The 20,429-nt window shown below is 40.7% G+C and overlaps 1 protein-coding gene across 4 annotated transcripts in view; it reads right to left on the reverse strand.

Annotated features, from left to right (window-relative positions):
* Positions 1-20,429, reverse strand: part of GRK3 (G protein-coupled receptor kinase 3) — a 556,585-nt gene that overhangs the window by 21,536 nt on the left and 514,620 nt on the right. For all 4 annotated transcript variants that reach the window (XM_063913215.1, XM_063913214.1, XM_063913217.1 and 1 more), the window contains exons 12-16: positions 18,633-18,727; positions 8,948-9,055; positions 2,601-2,667; positions 2,285-2,385; positions 1,227-1,293 (exon numbers count right to left, since the gene is read on the reverse strand). In XM_063913215.1, the coding sequence (XP_063769285.1) occupies positions 1,227-1,293; positions 2,285-2,385; positions 2,601-2,667; positions 8,948-9,055; positions 18,633-18,727 (438 nt within the window). The remainder of the gene's footprint in view (positions 1-1,226; positions 1,294-2,284; positions 2,386-2,600; positions 2,668-8,947; positions 9,056-18,632; positions 18,728-20,429) is intronic.

Consider the following 20,429-nt stretch of genomic DNA (forward strand, 5'->3'; position numbering starts at 1 on the left):
CACCTCCCCCTCCCCCTCACACATATATGCTCCTGCCCCAGCCACCTCCCTCTCGCACATATATGCTCCTGTCCCAGCCACCTCCCTCTCACACATATATATGCTTCTGCCTCAGCCACCTCGCTCTCACACATATATGTTCTGCCTCAGCCACCTCCCTCTCAATATATAGATACCCTAAGCCCTTCCTCAGTATTGTATATAAATACCCTCATGTACATAAAGTTGGTCTGCCACAATCCCGCAGACATAATGTTGCCTTATCTCTGACTTCTGTTAAACATGATGCTTCCTTGTTCCCTATGTATAGTATTTGTTAGTCCACATTGTTGGTTGTTTTGTCAAGGACATTTCTGCCCAGTTATTCCCTCCTCCTCTCAGCAGGGACGGGCCCCCACTCTGTTGGAATGTACATGTGGACTGGCAGTAGCATGACAAACAGTCTAATAGCAGACTGCATTGGAAATGAAGAGCAAATTAATTGCAATTAATATTTACATGGCACAGAGTCAGATCCATCTTACACAAACAGAGCAGGACAGATCCATGTAGCTGTAGAGAAGGAGCTGGGACTGTGACTATTGTTGCTCTAAACGTGTTAAGCCCCCTACACACGGGGGAGATGTGTGCTGAGCTATCTAGCACAGGCGCTCAGCACACATCTCTCCCCCACTAAGCACACAGCGCGATGTATGCTGTGCGAGGGGGGGGGGGGGGGGGGGAAGGGGGCGCTCACTTCACCTAGCGGTGAAATGAGCGATCTAACTAAATTTGTCATATATGCCACATCTAGAGTCAGCGATAGTGACGCGAGGGGCCGCGCTTCTCTATGGGCATGCAAACGGAGACACCCGTGCTTAAATTCTAAGCAATCTAGTCAGCTTGCTTAGAATTTAAGCACGGATCTCTCCGTGTGTACCCCCCTTTACTGCAGAGGGCATGACACAGTATATTTGAGCCTAGAACAGTGCTGGTATAATCACAGTGTAATAATATATTTTTTGTCTCTCTGTGTACTGCGCTAGTCATGCTACCTTAACACCTTTTGCGTATGCAGGCCAGTGGATACTGCACATGATTTTGTGGACACTTGAGCACAACTCTATTTACATGGAAATAACTAGTCACATATACGGTTACAAATTTATTAAATAAACTATTTAGACTATATGGAAATGAAATAATTAGTTTCTATGCATGAATCGGAGCTATACGAGTTATGTTACCTTTTGCATATACACCTGTTGCCAGTCAATGCCTTTAAAGAATGGATGCTCTTTTACTTCCTGTGCACTAAAAAGAAAAAGGATAATTAAGGCATTTGAAGGGCCCTGGTAACACTGCAACTACTGTGCATCCAGGTCTTTTCTGCTTCCATCAAATAATGTTTACTCTATATATTGATATAATTAATGTCCCTTTTACGAAACACCCAATGTAATGTCTTAGCAAATACACATTATAAACTCCACAGGGATTTGGTAAAGTTTGCAATGCTATTCAAAACACAGAGATGTGTCCTCATACATCTGTGCTGCAGTCGCGCCAAACAGTCCCTCCGCCAGGACTTGTGAGACTTTGCTAGCAGCAGGCATCTGCAATGCAACGTGATGGGACTAGGACGATGTGCGGATTAATTTGATATGCAACACTCGCATATCTGTGTGCGACTGAGTCTCTGAATCTGCATACAAAGTCCTACAACGTAGCAGCCGCAGATTTTTTTAATGACGCGTTCCGTTGTGCTCCATATACAGACTCAGTCATGCACAAATATACAAGTGTCATATCAATGAATCAGCACATTCTCCTTGTGCAATCTAACCACACTGCATTGTGCCCAAGACACATTTTTGGCAAAAAGACACCTAATGCTAGGAAACTGGTGCGGGACCTGTCAACTCACTCCCGCTGAGTGGCGTATTGGGGCTAGATGTATGAGGACACATCTGTATAACTGCCCAGGACCATGTATCCTGTGAAACATCTGAAACAGTGCAATGAAATATGCTGGAGCTATATAAATGTTAATATCATACATTACATTAGTGGAACACTTGACTATGGTGCAGCATTAGCTGTATGTCATACAGGACAGGGCTTCATCTGAGTGGCTTGCCTATTCAGGCGTCATGAGAACCATTCTTGCAATAACCCACTATCTTCATCCATTTTACAATCAAAATGATATAACTTTACATGTACACATAATCCAAACGGAATTATTAGCCGGAATGTGCACATAGTAGTCTGCATTATACATTACATGGAGTCTAGTACAAACCTGCAGCCCTGGCAGCCAAGCCTCTTGCTCACATCTCTCTGGAGAAGGCCTTCTAATAGGGACTTCAGCTCCGGCGTAAATGAATCTGGCAGCTCCACATTCTTGACATGTTTAATAAAAAGAAGGTAAAATCATATACATATACTGGAAATCAGGAAAAAGTCCAGAAATGCACAAGAAAATGTCATCTTAGATTTTACCAACCAATTTCTACCAGCCAAGACTCACGGACAGAAGGGTCATCTGCTACTTTAGATACTTATATTTAGAACAAGCATGGTACCTATTCCTGTTGGGAGACCTAGTATAATCTTACCATGGTAAGTGTCATCCTGTCAATCTCGTGTTTATCTTTGGTTTTATGCTGCCTGAACGGGCTGTGTCTGTAGGTAAAAGAACAAAAAAACATTAGTTTGAGAAAAGGGATGTCCTATAACCATCTTCTCGGTACACTTGAATGCACCACACCTTGGACAACTCCCTGCCAGATAATTGTTGCCAAAGTAATTCACTAGCACAGTAATGAGATGACCATGAACAAAACCACAATAGACACTATTGAAGCATCATGATTAACAACACAGCAAATTCTGTAAAGGAAGGGGGGGGGGGGGGCGCGCTTGTTAGATAACAAGTTAGGGTGCTTGTAGAGTAAGGTGTGGGATGGGGCTGTGTCTGCAAGAATTAAACTGCAGGGGAGGATGTGGCGGTATTTTAATCAAACCAAATAGATATGTGGCATGCTACTCGCAGGTAGTGCCACAGGCATCACACAATATGCTATATGTTGCTATAATCATTTTTGAATCTTGTATTCAACATCTTTGTTGTAATGGTACAAAATTTAAAAGACTGTAAATTAAGAAAACCCATCAGATTATGCCAAAATAATTTATTGGGAAACACTAGGTAAAACCAGAAAGACAAACACATTAGACAGTTGGCTGAATGCAGAGTAAAATGTGCCTACTGTACCTAAGAGGGAAATTACCTCAGCAACGCTGTCTATGTGTAATAATTATGAGGGATTACAGGAAAGCATGCTAAGAAAGATGAAGCAATTAAGCAACCTATGGGACCTCAATTGGAATTCAAGGCGACATTAAACTTAAACAACCTTGTTCACACTATCCATTTTCTGCACTAGATGGCAGTCTAGACTTTTTACTGTATTTTGCTACAAAGGACATCTTGCAAGGTCAGTAAATTGGCAAAAACCAAATTCAATTTCTTTCAAGAAAAATGGGCACATTCAAAGAAAAGCTGATCCCTGGAGAATGGCCACAACTGAAGAAAATAACAAGTGGACATATTTCTCAATCACATCTCCCAGCATTGCAGGCTAAATGCTCATATCAAGAGCAAACGTAAACACTATTCATTAAAGCATTTATTACTGTATGTAAAGATGAGAAAATACAGTTTCAAAATTTGCTGCATTATTTGATTTGCAAAATACAGTGTTCCGCTCACTGTCTCAAGCCTCAGGAGTATGAATAGCTGCTAGGGGTCCATGATCCATTTTATCAGGAAACTCATCTGTTCTGATATAGGCTACAGCAGGACAGTTTGTAATCCACTATTGTTTCAACAAAGCTAACTGGATAATTTATTTATTTGTACCTTTTTTTTTTTATAGGAAAATGCAAAACATACAGAAGCTATATACTGTACATAAACATTTCAGGTCTTCCTCAATTAATTAGTCAAATTACCAGTTTCATAATCAATAATACTGCAAATAAAACAAAAAATCTTTTTAAACATACTTATTTATTATACTTAAGTACTAGTTTGCAGAAGATAAGGGAAACCCAGTAAATGACCAGCACAGCCAACTGCTCCAAGGAAGTCCTGGCCTTTTGGACACGCTCCCTGTGGGTGCTCAGCCGTGAACGGCAATGCATTTGCTCATTTGCTGTCTGAGGTTACTGTGGCAATCATACAGTATGTTCATTCAATTCAGGTGGAAAGCTTTGTTAAAGCAAACAAGCAAAAGCTGCGTTAAAGCCTTCTCCACCTGACAGGCATTAACAATATTGCTGGGATAGCCTATTTAATAGAGCGTCTGAGTGGTTTTCAGTGGATGCAAGGGGATGTAGTCATAACGTTGACATTGCTAAAATAGCAACACTGAATATGTCGGCATATGCATAACATCAACATGTTCGCAATGTCGACATGTGAAATGTGTTAACATTTGAACTATTTTTATTACTTTTATCATTTGAGTTCCTATAATCTAAAAATAAAGGAATTATTTCTGCAAGTTCCACCTAGGCGGGTCACTGCAGAGGGATGCCTATGAAAGCATGCTGTGTACAGAATAACGTACTTGCACGAATGCGAAAATACAACTCTTACCTCTACTGTACTATGTGGAAATTTTCATGGATTGATTACAAAATAGGGAGCTTTATGTTCTGACCAAAAGCATCAATTTAACTGCACTTTATTTTGTGTTAAGAGTTTATTCAAATATTCTCAAAAGAGATTAAAAACACGTAAAAACACATTAAAAATATGTCAGAAAGACATTTCTAAAAGGCTTGAAACAGGTAGAAAATGTCACGAATTCCAAAGGCAAATCCAGATGTAGTCATCCAAATGTTGAAGCCGTTTCCAAGGATGTAATAGTTGAGTACGCTAGTAAGGCAGCAATAATGACTAGAAGCCATAACAATTTGCAGGCCCTGCTTCGGCAAAGTTAACTTGTGACCACACTATAGTCACAGTATAATATTATGTATACATAATCTGGGTATATTATCAGACAAGATTTTGGAGAGGTCAATTTAAAATTTCTGGGCTCCAGTGGGCTACCTTCTCCAGATGCACAGACCTTAGCATACGTTTCTTCTTCTTGGGATCCAGTTCTCTAATGTGTTGCCATTTTTTGTGTATATCCTAAGGTTCCTTTGTTTTGGGTTCACATCACAAGGCAGAATTGAATTAGCATTATAGTAACAGACATGCTTCAAGAGGCATGGGTCAAAATCTCATATCTAAGCAAGCGTGCCCAAAATAAGGTCATATACACAAGGACATTGATATCAGACATATCAACATGTGTAAAAGTCTAGTAACTGTTCCCTGACTTTTCAAGGTGCCCGAAGGTACTTTAACACCCAATAAAATACAAAAGAGTTGAAAGGGGAAGGCCTGTGAAAACTGTGCAGCATGACTGAACCACACTAAAGGCCAGTACTCACGGCCTGATTTGGGAGAGATGTGTGCTGAGCGAACCGCTCAGCACACATCTCTCCCACCGCTCAGCACAGCGCGATGTGTGCTGAGCGTGCGGGGGGAGACGGGGGCCGCTCACTTTACCCAGCTGGTGAAGTGAGCTACCCGCTAGATTGGCCTGCATGCAGGCCAATCTAGCAGCAGCGATAGCGATGCACGGGGCTGCGCATCGCTATCGCTGTTAGGGCTACACACGGAGCGATCTTGCTGGAAATCTAAGCAATCTAGTCAGATTGCTTAGATTATCGCTCCGTGTGTACCCCCCTTAAGTGATCCGGCAGCCATGTTGTTCCGATTGTACCCAGCTTATGTAATTGTTTCTCATTTTTCTCATTTGTTTCTGCCCTTTATTAGGTGTAGTGGAACCCTTATGGAGTCATATAAATAAAGAATAGTAACAATAATGATAATAGGTAAAAGTTTGCTTATTTTTTCCTGTAAGGTTGTTCCAAAAGGTTACTGAGAAACTCTACTTTTTCAATCATTGGGGTCAATCTAATTAGCCGCGATGATATCACGGGTGTGAATCACTGTGGCAGTGGTCGCACTTTACGGTGGCCCGAACTCGCTTAAAAGTGCTCGTTGCTCCACAGGATAACAAACAATTTTGAGCAAATTCAGGCAGAATCCAGGCTGGCTACAAGATCGGGTGACGTTGCCAGCATTTACACGCCGTGCGAACAGCACTTTGCACCCTTCACAGCTAATTGGATTGACTCCATAGTCTAACAAAAAAATAGAAGAGCATACATATGCCCAGATTTATCAAGCCTTGGCGGGAGATAAATAGCACGGAGATAAACTATCAGCCAATCAGCTCCTAACTGTCATTTTCCAACACTGGGCGGGATGTACTAAGCTACGAAAAGTGATAATTTCACTGTGATAAAGTACCAGCCAATCAGCTCCTAACTCCCATGTCACAGGCTGTGTTTGAAAAATGACAGTTAGGAGGTGATTGGCTGATACTTTATCACAGTGAAATTATCACTTTTCTAAGCTTAGTACATCCCGCCCACAGCCTGTAACATGGCAGTTATGAGCTGATTGGTTGATACTTTATCACCGTGCTATTTATCACTCTCCAAAGCTTGATAAATGGACCCCATAATGTTTTAGAAAGCATGTACCATAGGCAAAAAAAAAAGAAATGTCTAATCCAAAGGGGAGAGAAGATCCCATTCTTCAAAAGCAGAATATGTACTACAGTAAGATGTTCTAGCCTAATGTCACATGAGCCACAGATATCAAATACATTTGGATTTTTATACCTAGAAACATTTTTATATAAACTGTATACCCTATGAAGCCCATACTTCTCCAGTAAATTATTCTTCACAGAATAATGGGCACATACCCTGCTTTCAGTATGCATATAACAGATCACTATACTGTACAGTATGTGCATGGCAATGAACATAAGTGTATATAGAAATAGACCACAGGCCCAAATCATTTCTTTATTCTAAAGTAATAAAAATATATACATATAAAAAAATTGCACATCACGATTTATGCATTATTAAAAAACGTAGAGAGCATGGTTAAGCTATAGTCTATATATATATATATATATATATATATATATATATATAAAATGGACATAGATAACTGGGAATCAATGACATTACAAAAGTAAATAGAATACATATACTTTTGGTCATCACGTTAGAGAGCCTGAACTTTTTTTATGATCCAAACGTACATAACGACCTTCAAAGAGCTGTGTTGTGAGTAGACAGCAGAGCATGACTACATCAACAGGCATTAGAGTGCACTCAAGTCATAAACGGTAATATCTCTTCTGCATATTTCATCTTGCAGTATATCACACCAGAGATACACCTTATGCATCATGTGCTTCGTTCCAAACTATGATTTATACCTTGCTGCAGATGAAAATGCCATTTTCAGCAACTCAATTATGTTTATATAGATATATAACAGAGCTATTCTTTCCAAATGAACTTCGTGTACAAATTTTTACCCAGGCAGCTATTATTTTTCCAAGACAATATATTTCCAAGTAGGGAGATTTTGTCTGAGTGCTATGGAGAGCTGGTTCCTGTAATGTGCTGACAGTCCCTTTTACATGACAACTGACTACCTATGAAACACTCAGCTGAAATGTAATTTATGGTTGGAAAGGTATTTTGCTATTGACGTATTTTGTGTTCAGCACTGTGAAGTCATTGAATATTATACAATATTAATGTCACAATGTTTACATTTCTCGCCATTTTTATTAAAATTAGCATTTAGTTGCAGCTTTACAGGTTACTTAAGTGCCTGCGTGCTGAAGTACTGACTGAATTGAGTAAAATAAAGATATAGGCGTATTTAAATACCTGGCACTTCTTATCGTGTTTACGCACAAAAATTAAAAGAGCAATGCATTTCTAGATCTAGTAAGTAAAAGCATTGCCTTTTTAAATATTGGGCATGATCAGAAGCACCGGGGTTTAAAACCCGACACTCCGTAAATAAAAACACGTAATATTTTTCAGAAAGCAATAGTCTTTTATTTTATTTTTAAATCCAAGAAATTATGTTTCCAAACTCCTGTTAAAAGGTTTACACTAACACTTTTTTTTTTAATTTTTCCAATGATTTCTTATGAAAGAGAACCTGCTAATAAAACTGCATGATGTGTTCAACCAACATTTCCCAAACCAAAATTTCTTTCTCATCTTGGGACCGATGCATGTCCTGATGCTGTTGATGCTAAACACGCAAAGCACTGATGTTTGGTACACTGGGAATAGGCGGGACCTGTACTTGCCATGTCCAGTATGCACTACAACTGCAGATGTCAGTGATAGACGGTCTGCAGCCATTTTCTTTTTAGGGGGGAGGCGTGTTGACTCCGTTTTGTGGGAGTGCCAAGGCCAGGATCTCTGTATTCTGACAGAGATTTCCTAGCCTCTTGGAAGGAGCTGTGGCAACCGGCCTGTGTGACCTCATGGGTCACTCAGCCAGGTGATGGTGTAGCAACTGATCAGATGCAGCACTGGATCCCAAATGCATGCAGGAGGCGTCTACTTACACCAGATCCTTCTGCTGCATTACCATATCTAAGCAATGCTGCCGTTTCCAAGTAAGCAACCACGTCTGAAGCAGGCCCTTTGTCAGGTAATGGGAGTGCGGTATTGGTCATTGATTTAATCACAATACATGACCCATAATTCTTTACAAGCACTTTCTATAATGAGGCCTTCTTAAATAAATATTCTAGTAATAATTTCTCTCATTTACTCATTTTCTGAAGGAAACAGAAATTAAAAGTGACCTGCTACCTACTTAAATCACTGAACACAGCCACATTGTGAGGTGAGCCAATACTATAGGAGTTACTGACAGTGTTAAGGCAAGAAAAGATTGTATGTCACAAGTCATAAACAATAAAACTTTTCTTACCCTCTCAGAAGCTTGAAGAGCATGCATCCTAGAGAAAACCAGTCGGCACTGCTGTCATATGCAGTGCCCTTCTGCAACACCTCCGGAGCCATGTAACCGTGCGTTCCTCTGAAATTTCCAGGAAATAAGAATATTAAACACAAACGCTTTTGCAGACTGTACTGGTGTAGGTGTGTGTGGTGCATTTAGCACATCATTAAATCACACAAACAAAGCATTATATGCAGTTATTTATTAATGTGCTGGTCACTAGTGGGATCACATTCTCCTCACTTAATAAAAAAAAAAAAAAACCCTTACATTTACAATACTAAAGCAGACAACATTCAGAAACACATACCAATGATAATAGATTAATGCGTAAAACAGATGAAAGATGATCTACTCATCTTCCATCCTTAATAAAACAGCTGTATAATGTATGGAAACATGACACATTTACAGCATCTCTGAGGTGCTCACACAGCAGGCCGACCCAATCTAATAAAAGGCGAGAACACCTTAATATTATTGATAGACATAATTGCCAGGAACCCTTTGCTACAGGCAGGAACAGCTAAACCATTCATGAACAGCACTGTCTAAGCACACAATCAGAGTGAGGGGAAAGTATAATAAATGGGGGCTTGCATTTTGGTGTGCTTAAGCCAGAAAGTAAATTTACCCCTTAGCAAGCCATTCAATGCACAAAGCCAAGAGTGGACGAAATTTCAAAAATAAGAACAGTTTTAAGCGGTCGCATTCAACATGCGGCCACCCAGCTGCTGTGGAACTACACAACCCAGCATGTCTTGTCACAGTTTTTGCATGCTCTAATAGTAAAATTGTGGCAAGGCATGCTGGTATATGTAGTTTAACAGCAGCTGGAGGGCCACATGTAGAATACCCCTGGTCTAAAGAAACATGGTTTGGCCTGTACCTGGTGGCTAGAGACATCTACACATTATATATACTGCAGCTCTGAGGTGGTTATGAAGAGGACCAAAGGAAGAATTCTGCTTCTAAACAGGAGGATTGGCAGTCATTCATCTAAGGGCCTGTTCACTTGGGGCCTGATTCTGAGCTGGACGCAGCTGCATCTGCGTGTCGGCAAAAATCCCTTCCCTGGTTTACATCCGTGTGCAAGGACTGAGATGCCCACTGTCAGTGTCTGTAGATGCTGATTACCGCCTGGTGCCTCTTTAGATGCACCATCAAAACATGTAAACTGCTCAACTATACAGGGAAATCAATCGACGGCAGGAAATTTGAAAAACCCTGCATGGTTTTCCAATTCAATTAGTGGACTGAGAATGGGACCCACGGCTCTATTCTCGCACCTCCAGTGAAAGTCTTTTTTTTCTAAAATAGTTATTTTTAGGAAAAATCACTGGGACTTGCTATGACACCCTTGCAGCAGCCCCCCACCCCCACCCCTCCGAGAACTAATTAAGCAATTGGAAATTTCCAATTAGCTTAATAAGTCTGTAATTACACACCTTACAAAGCAGCGTCTTCTCCTCCAGTGTTGGGATCTGGACTCCTGCAGTAGCAGTGAGTATATAGTGTTGTGTGAGAGTATGTGTGACACCTGGTGTGTGTGTGTGTGACCTATGCAATGCCATTCCCTCTGGAAGCCAGCCGCTGGGAGAACTACTTCTCCCAGCAGCACATGAGCCTCTCAGTAGCCTCCTCCCCAGTGGGCAGGTGAGTATCTTTTTTTCTGTTGTTGTTCATGTGCCGCAGGGATTTCAATACTGGAAACCCTGCAACCATTTTTTTCTTTAAATTGTATACCGTCGATATTAGGACCTCTTTAAACCTAGCGCCCAAGCGAATTCCCCCATATGTCTGACATCAACATAGCATACAATTCCGCATCATGCCCATGATTCCACCGTGACTATAAAACACCATGGAAAAGCGGAATCCGTTTTTAGCTCAATTATCCCATCCACACGACCAATCGCTATTAAATTAATTCTGAAATTGAGCTCCGATCTTAGGTACGAAAGTCAGTATTTCACAACCCCCCCCCCCCCCCCCACAAAGTAATAAGAACCATCAAAAAGAAAAATCCAGAAGAAACTGTACAGTGTGATCTAATCTATACACATATATATATATACATATATATATATACACACACACTGTACTGTATGTGTTTCTATACAGGTGTAGCCACGCTCATCGTTGCCGCAATGCGTACGCACAGGCTTACATGTCGCGGCAAGCTGCATCAGATGCAGTACTGTGACTAGTCGCAGCCGTCGCTCACCCATAGGAATCAATGGGCGCATTCATTCATGGGCACACTAGCCATACGCATGGCGGCATAGTTGAGCATGGCTATCTCTGTAGGTCAGCCTTGTGTGAAATAAAAATGTGATCAAAAGAGCTGATTAAAATTAGTCTTATGCAACGGCAGCATAAAAAAGCAAATAAACCTAACTTACAAATTTTTCGAGGTTTAGCTGAATTGATCATAAACTGCATAAAGGTAAAATACAGAATGTACTTTTGGGCCCTTTCATATACGTTTTCAGGAAGATTATGGGAAGCTTTGCAATTTATTTGAATAATTACAGCAACGATTAGGCAAAATCGGTCATAAGCGTGTATTCACACTCGCAGCCATATTTTTTCGCGATTGCTTTGCAGCAATGTGATTAAGCTGAACTATGACAAATCTGTGTATATACATATACACATATATATACTAACACATTTCTATACTTTTAGTGTTAATGTCAATGAAAATTTATGTTTCTTCCCAAATTTTACAAAAACATTGAATGTTGGTGGTTATGAACCCTTGAAGGGATAAATGAGTGGAATTGTGCAGCTATTATTCTTTAGCCTGTTAAATTGTGATAATGAATCACATTTGATGACTCATCTGTACTATTTAAAGGTAGCAGTGATTGGTGTAATGTCTTGTAGAAGTGAGATTCCTTAGTAGTGTTTTAATACTTCAAATTTGCTGTAATTAGTGAGCAATTAGGGAACAATTTTATTGAATAGTCATTGTTGCCGAGAACAATGAACTACTTTAACACTGACTGATCTAGGCTATGCATTTGTATAATCATTTATACAAATTAATTTGCACATCTTTATGTATGTTAAGACCCAAGGAGTCCAAACAATGTTTTAACTTTCTAAATCCAATCTTCTATACTCTGGACCACTACGCAAAGTTTTGTGAGCATATACTAATCTCAAAGCTGGTTTATTGGAGCTGGGCAATATAGATGCCTCACTAAGGCCTGAGCTATTAGGCCCAAGGACCATTTATAAAATTCAGAGGTGACCAGTGGTTCCTGGCCCATCTGCGGCCATCTGCCCTCGAAAGTTGTCACTAGTGATGTTACAACCGTCAAGTTTAACCCTTCACTGCTGACGCTGGGTCTGTGAGACCCAGCCATTCTGTTTGCTGTTTTTTCTGATCATATTTCGGTAAAGGAGCGATAAACTTTTCAGTATCTTCGTATTGTTTCATTTACAGGGGGTTATTCCAAGTTGATCGCAGCAGGAAATTTTTTAGCAGTTGGGCAAAACCATGTGCACTGCAGGGGGGGCAGATATAACATTTGCAGAGAGAGAGTTAGATTTGGGTGGGTTATTTTGTTTCTGTGCAGGGTTAATACTGGCTACTTTATTTTTATACTGCAATTTAGATTGCAGATTGAACTCACCCCACCCAAATCTCTCTCTCTCTGCACATGTTATATCTGCCTCCCCTGCACTGCACATGGTTTTGCCCAACTGCTAAAAAATTTCCTGCTGCGATCAACTTGGAATTACCCCCACTGTCCGTTGACAGATAAAGCAAAACAATGTGTTAGTCGCAATTGCTGCTACTGCGCTTCCTTGGTCTGCCTGGTCTGACGGACCCAGCGTCAGTACTGAAGTAACTCTTGAGTGCCCGTAGTCACTGCTGTACGTAAAAAACTGCCATCACCAGGAAAACAAAGTTGCAACAAATGCATTAACAAGGATAGAAAAACATAATATTACTGTGCAAAATGTAAAAATGTTATTTGTATGGAGCATGCAAAATTTGTGAGTGAGGAATACTTAAAAAATACTGGACAGGAAAAGTACTGTAATAAATAAATTAATAATGGTAATAATAATAATAATATTTTCTGGGTGAATTAATACAATAGTTGGAGATTAACAAGGGGTTCCTATTTCCATTCTTGATGTCATTCCAAACACAGAAATCCAAATGGGTCTCACAGACCCAGCGTCAGCGTTCATTTCACATAATTTGGCGTCCCTACTGGAGGGTTAATGGACAGTTTTTAGTTCTTCTACTTCTCCACCTTACGGCTGCCTTTGTTACTATTTACCTCTCCCTTCTATTGTAAACCCTCCATTCCACTGGCCTCCATGACGCTATCCTGCTTGGATTTACTTCATATAGTTCACCAACCACTACTTTTCTGTATCTACTCCTTACTCGACTACACCTCATTCTTCCCACACCTATGTGAGAGCTTAATTTGAGATGCATGTAAACCCGATGGTTTGCGTACATCTGCGATGATGGAGCGTTTGCACAAGATCTATTCTGTGCATGTGCAGAACAGGTCCTGCATCATCGCACGCTGTGCCCGCTGTCAATGAGGCTACGGCTATTTGGAGGTGGGGAGTGGGCGGAACTGCTCAGCCTTCCCCAAATTGTTTTCTGGGAGTGCCGAGGCCAGGGTCCGGGTCTACAAATACCTGGCCTCAGCTATGGAGCTGCAACAGACAATCTGAGTAAACACTGGGTTACTCAGATGATTGATGGTCTTGCAGATGATCTGATGCTGCGCGTTAAGGAGCAGAATTTAGATGTGCATTCTTTTTCTCCTCAGACGCCTTCTGCTGCATTAGATAATATTCACATTGCTCTATCTCTGAATCAGGATCTGGATCTGTCCTTCTCCCACTACACCTCGTACATGGTATTTTTATCAGCTCTTTTAGCATCCAGTACCACCTGTATGCCGTATGCTGATGAAGCCCAAAGTTATCTCTATTCCCCCTCCATCCTGTCTCTTGAAACAAGACACAGGATTTTTCCACGTGTCTTTCGGACATCTCGTGTCCAATCACTTTCACACTACAAACTACCACATCCTAGTAGTGTTAACCAATAGTCTTCAAGACTTTAGCATGCCCTCAAACCTTACATAAGTCTCAGTCCTCCTAACACCTCTACCTTTGCAACCACTGCTACTACTGCACTCGGTGATATCCTATCTGTATCTATCCCTTCCCTCTATAAGTTAAGCTTTCATGGCAGGGCCCTCTTCCCTCGAGTTCTCTTTTAGAACACTGCATCCATCCCCTGTCTCACCAGCCCTGTTTCTTGAACACATGCTCCTGAACACTAAATTACATCACAGGAGTGCTACTTAACATTGATCATCACTGCTTTGTCAATAGCTGGATCTGCAATTTTATGTTCTGTCTATACTCTATCAATATGTTATTGATTGGTCTTCATATCATTTTGTGTCTAATTATGTACTATTCCTTTTTGCTAATACTGTTAAATATGTTCGCTGTTGGCGTCTATGTACTGTACAGTGCTGAGGACCATTTATGGCACCTTATGCCCTCTTTCTTTGAACAGATGCTTTAAACGTCTATTTATGACTAGCCTCTTCTACAGATACTTTAGAGCCTACTCGTGCTTAAACAGTAAATGCTAATCAAACCTTCCCCCAATGTCATACACTGAGAATAGCAGATTAATCTGACACATAACATCTTCCTTGACCTTTTAAGTTTCTTTGTGAGGTCCTGACCTCACAAAGAACATTATGGGGAAATTCACTTAGCAGCGGTAATCAGATGATCCCCACGGGGTAATTTAATTATCCCCAGTAGACAGCACCTTCAGAGATTTTGTTTCATTTGCTTGGAGGAAGTAAAAATAAAATCGCAAAAAGGCATGCATCTGGGAACGTGTGAAACTCTGCGAAAGACTTGTGAAGTTGAAACAGGTTGGTGGTTGTAGATGGACTTTCTGCTGTGTAGGACCTGACATCTAACATCTTGTTACTAGGAGAGAGGTTTGATACACCAGATTTGCACCTACCTTTCTTGCTGACAATTCTGCCTTTCAGGGCCCTACATGCTACTCTGTGGATTTTTTGAGGTTTATACAAAGGGAACCTCTAGCCCAACAAAGATCGAAGGAAGACATTGATAACCATTGATAAACACATCTCCACTTCCTATGCTGTTACACTGGCCTGGTTAGGGCCAAAAAAGGTACAGAGTATATACTACTTCTAAATGATTTAATCTGTCTGTATTAGAGATGAGCGGGTTCGGATTTACTCGGTTCTTTATGCCAGAATTATCACCATTTCTTATTTTCTGGATTTTTCTTATTGGCTAACCAAAACACGTGACGTCTGATAGCCAATAAGGATATTCCAGTAAATCCGAGTAAAACCAAACCCGCTCATCTCTAGTTTGTATGTGATTTTACCCCCGATTTGCACCATGATAAGTGATTTATTTATGTTTTTGAGGTACTCAAGATATTGAATGACTATCGGATGGATTCTTGATTAGAAGAGAAATTTATAAATACCTTTCGGACTATTCTTCATAAATAACAAGTTTATACAAAAGACACTAAGTTCGACATAAGGTTCTATATGGTTGATACATTTATCCCAATTGGGAGTGCTTGTTCTATTTATTTGTATGTATATTTCTTTTTATGTATAATGTGTAGCTCCAAATGTACTTCGTCACACAACATGCGTGTGTGTGTGTGTGTGTGAGTGAGTGTAAACACTCTACACTACAAGATATTAATACATTATACACACATATAGAAACCCTGCACCACAAGAGTCTCCTCTCAGTTCCTCTGTAACCCATACACAGGAGCCCCGCCTCTCCTATAAACAGCCTCATGACCACACACAAAACTCCAGTCCCCCAACAACCTGCTCTATATGTCTCCTCCAACCACACAAAGGACTCCACACCAAAACAGACTGTCCTCAGTCTTGCCTAACCCACAAACAGGAGCCACCCCATTCCCAATAGCCAGCCCTCTGACCCCCACAAACCACACACAAGACCATCTATCTGTCCTCCTTGACAGAGGACCCCCAATAGCTTGCATTCTGTGTGTGCAATGCATATTCACACAGGTGCGGTATGAAAGGTCGAGTGTAACTAGGTCGACAGTGTAGGTCGACCACTATTGGTCGACAGGGTCTCTAGGTCGACATGGTCTAGGTCGACAGGTCAACATGAGTTTTTAATGTTTTTTTGGTGTTGTTTTCTCTGCACAATGACCGGGAACCCCAATCAGTGCACCGTGTCCCCTCGCATGGCTAGCCAAGTTTCGGGCAAGGACCCTCGCTGCGCTCAGCACAGGTTACTATTCCCAATCGTAGTCTGCATGGATCAATAAGTATGAAGAAGTTCAAAAAAAGAAAAAAATTATGAAAAACACATGTCGACATTTTGACCTAGAACATGTCGACCTAGAGACCCTGTCGACCAATAGTGGTTGACCTAGTTACTGTCGACCTAGTTACTGTCAACCTAGAGACTGCATCCCTATTCACACTGCCATTAAAGAAGAGGACAGACAAAAATAGGAAACAGAAAGTGAAAGCTGGGGAGAGAGCAAACAAGGTAGCGTCTAGTTTCTCTTCGTGGAGAGGACCTTTCCCATAACCCCCCTGGGTTCATGTCACAATCTATTTGAAAGTGTGGCGAGCGAAGCGGAGCGAGACACCGAGCCCGAAGCGTGGCGAGCGAAGCAAGCCCGCGAGGGTCCAATGCCGCATAGAAAAAAAAAATACCCCAAACGAACGGAGAACGAAGAAAACATTTAGGTGCTGTAAGGGCGTAAGTTCTCTCCTGCCCTCTCGTTTTGTCACTTCCAGGTCCTGAGCACGAAGGTAACAGACACAACCGAGCAAACAAGGGCAAAGAGAAAAAAATTGTAAAGGGTGGAGGGGGTTTGCAAGAAAAAAACAGGGGGAGGGACAAATGAAGAGGAGAGTTGTTGAGGATATAGGCAGGACACATTTGCTAGAATATTACATTTAAAATCAAACCAAAAACTCACCTGTTGGCTAAAGCTAATGAGTGCAAATAAGAATATCAGAAAACTTACATTATATTATGTTTTAGCAAATCATTTAGCCCTGTTATTATTAATATATTTAAAAAAAACTTACTGGCAAGCTAAATGTTATATTTATTTTGGGTACCTGTCCAACTAACATGAAACACAGGTTAGCAGTATCAAGCACAATTCTATCAGCGGAGTAAACGAAGGAAGGAGGTAGCTTAGCATCAGGGAGTGGCAGCTCTTGTGGGCAGGGAATTCCGAAGTGTTACAAAAGGTGCTTTAGACTATAAGCTCACCAGGGCAAACACTTTCTTCTTTGTGCGGGTTCCTTTTTATTTATATACTCTTTCTTTGTAGGGTTCACCATAAATTTAGTGTTGCTAAATACATATTTACACCTAATTATAAATATGGGTGTATATGTGAATACCACTATATAACAAACTCAAATATACTCTGGCATATTCATCAGTGTTTGTATGCAAACCCCAGTGTTTGCAAAAATGGTGTGAGTGTAGAAAAATATCCCTGGGATTTTCTTTCTGGTCACTTTGGAACAGTTACTGTAGTTCCAGGTAGCACTAAACTATAGCATGGTCAATTAGTACCATGCTACAGATGGGTCCTTATAAATCTAGCCTCAATTCGCTATGCGTGCAAAATGCCTGGCGTGAGTGAGCCACCAGGCCCTGTGCAACACTGCTAATGTCGGGCGTCTTCTTTTTATCTAATATGCGTCTTAGTTGCAATGCAATGCGACTAGGACACACATGGAGACTGCTGATTAATTTGATAAAGGACACTTATATATTGTGTGTGGCTGAGACTGTATACGGAGCAGAACAGAACTTATATTGGAAAAAAGCTGCAGCTGCTACATTGTAGCACTTTGTGTACAGATTCAGAGACTCAGTCGCGCACAGATATACACGTGTCAAATATTAAGTTGATCAGCACAGTCTCTTCATGCGTCCTAGTCGCATTGTGTTGCGAATAAAGAAAAAAGGCGCCCAACACTAAAAAACTAACGTATCCTGGTCTGCCAGGTGGGGCTGTTTGGTGTGACTGCAGCAAAGATGTATGAGGACACTTATGTATACTGTAGTTTAGCATGATTGCTGGTAAGTGTGGTTCTGACAAACATCTGACACTGGATCCAACACATGCTTACCACAACAATTGCATGTAGTGTCTCATGCTCAGTCTGAAGCTAAACAGCACACACAACTGTCCAATAAGTAGACTTCTTTAGCCACATTCACAAACAGAAGTGTAATATATTTTTTTATATTTATACTATTTTAACTGAACGAGTGTATAAAGCCAAATGAAACTGGGTTGCAGGAGTAGGTGTCGCTTCAGTTAGGCCTTCCCAAGATAACAGTGCTACAACAGAATGAAGTACAGCACATAGCGACATGGACGTTTTCTAGGAAAGGTGTGTCAATCTTTAGCAGATAATTATGTTTATGGTTCAGTGGCATCAATTAAGACCCATATCATTAGATCTCACATTGTCATAAAATTTAAGAAAAATATCCAAAACATTGTAACAAAGCAAAACAATCACAAGCCTTTATAATTACTTACACACTAGCATGTGGCTTCTTCTTGGAAAAATCACACGCAAGTCCCAAATCTGATATCCTCACATGCCCATGCTCATCTAGTAGGATATTTGCTGGCTGAAATTACAATGGATGTATAGATTATAATAAATCATCACAGTTACGTACATTCCTCCATAACATTTGTAAGGGTGTGGTATATTTTATCGGCATTCATAATGTTTACATTGATCAGGTCGCCACAGATGAATTGATATGATTATGACTTACCCGGTACGGCAGCTCCAGCGAGGTGTTCCAGGTCTGTTGGTCAGGTGATGGTGACTTCCATGTAGATCCAGCAGCACTCCCGTAGCTACGGCACTTATGGCGGGGTGTATGTGTAACCCCTAATGCTTGCCCTAGTGCCTAATTGTAACCTCCCCCCAATGCAGCCTAACCTTAACCTTCCCTCCCGCAGCCTAACTATAACCCTCTGCTGCTGATTTATTCAGAATGTCGGCGATTCACAGGCTGACATTCTGCACATGCTGGCATGTCCAATGTCTACACTGTAGAAATCTTGACATCATAACTGTCGACAATGTGATGTCAACATTGTAAATGTCTACATTTTGACTACATCCCCATTTGTAATACCTTAGCTTGTTATGTCAGGAAATATACCATTAATATTCTGCTGTAAATGTCGACAAGAGTCAATGCTACTTTGTGAAAAACTGAATTGTGTTATAAAACCTAGGGAATATCAGTACGATCAGACATAGTAAACTGCTGATACTATTACACTTTGGGCATGAAAATTTTGTATGCTGCAGAATGCACATTATTTAAATCTATTCACAAAGACATTTCAGCCAACTGTAATAGCCATTTCATGTTGCAAAGGAACTACATACAATGCACAGTAACAACAGGTGGCAAAGTGTAAAGCAGGTATCAGCAGTAAAGTCATTTGGTAGACATGACTTAATACCACAGAGTGTATAGTCCCATAAATCACTTAGTAATATTCTGATTGAATTATTGTCAGGCATATTGGTAAATGGAGTCAGCATGTGACTGATATGGTCCCGTGACTGTGGTCATCTGTCCAGAGCACTAACAGGCCCCATTAAAGCTAGAGGAGTCCTGGACTGTTGGTTCCAATCCAGTCTGGCCACCTGTGTGTGTTCTGGGTGCACAACAGGTTCAGGTTGCATGAGGCCAACATAAGTGTTCCTTTATTGTGTATAAGAATAATGCTTTGCTCCCAACTAAAACATGGTCAAAAGGATAAATATGCAAACTGGTATTAACATGAATTTGCTGTTCCCACATTAACGGTTTACAATTAGCAAATTGATAAATGGACTACATTAATAGAAGAAAACAACATTTATAAACACATTTTCATTTCACTACTCAAAGTAAAATTAGTGTAATTAATCCACAAAACCAACCCCTAAAGAGGACTGTGATAACACAAAGGTGGATTAAGGACAATATCGGGCAGAAACACCCTTGACATAGTTTTCAGTGTACTAATGAATGCATTAGGCAATATGAATTTGATAGATACAGATGTGTCCTCGTGCATCTTGCCTCAGTACACCACACAGCGGGAGATGCATGGTGCAACTCCACTAGCGTCTGAGGATTTTTTGCCAAAAATGCAGCTAAATCGCTACGTGATGCAACTAGGACACACCAGGGGACTGTGCTGATTAATCTCATATGCAACACTGTACAACAGAGTCTATATACGAAGTACAACAGAACTTGTATTGGAAAAACCCGCAGCGGCTGCCTTGTGGCATTACAGATATACAAGTGTCAT

The sequence above is a fragment of the Pseudophryne corroboree genome, chromosome 1, assembly GCF_028390025.1.
Source record: "Pseudophryne corroboree isolate aPseCor3 chromosome 1, aPseCor3.hap2, whole genome shotgun sequence".
Taxonomy (NCBI): Eukaryota; Metazoa; Chordata; class Amphibia; order Anura; family Myobatrachidae; genus Pseudophryne; species Pseudophryne corroboree.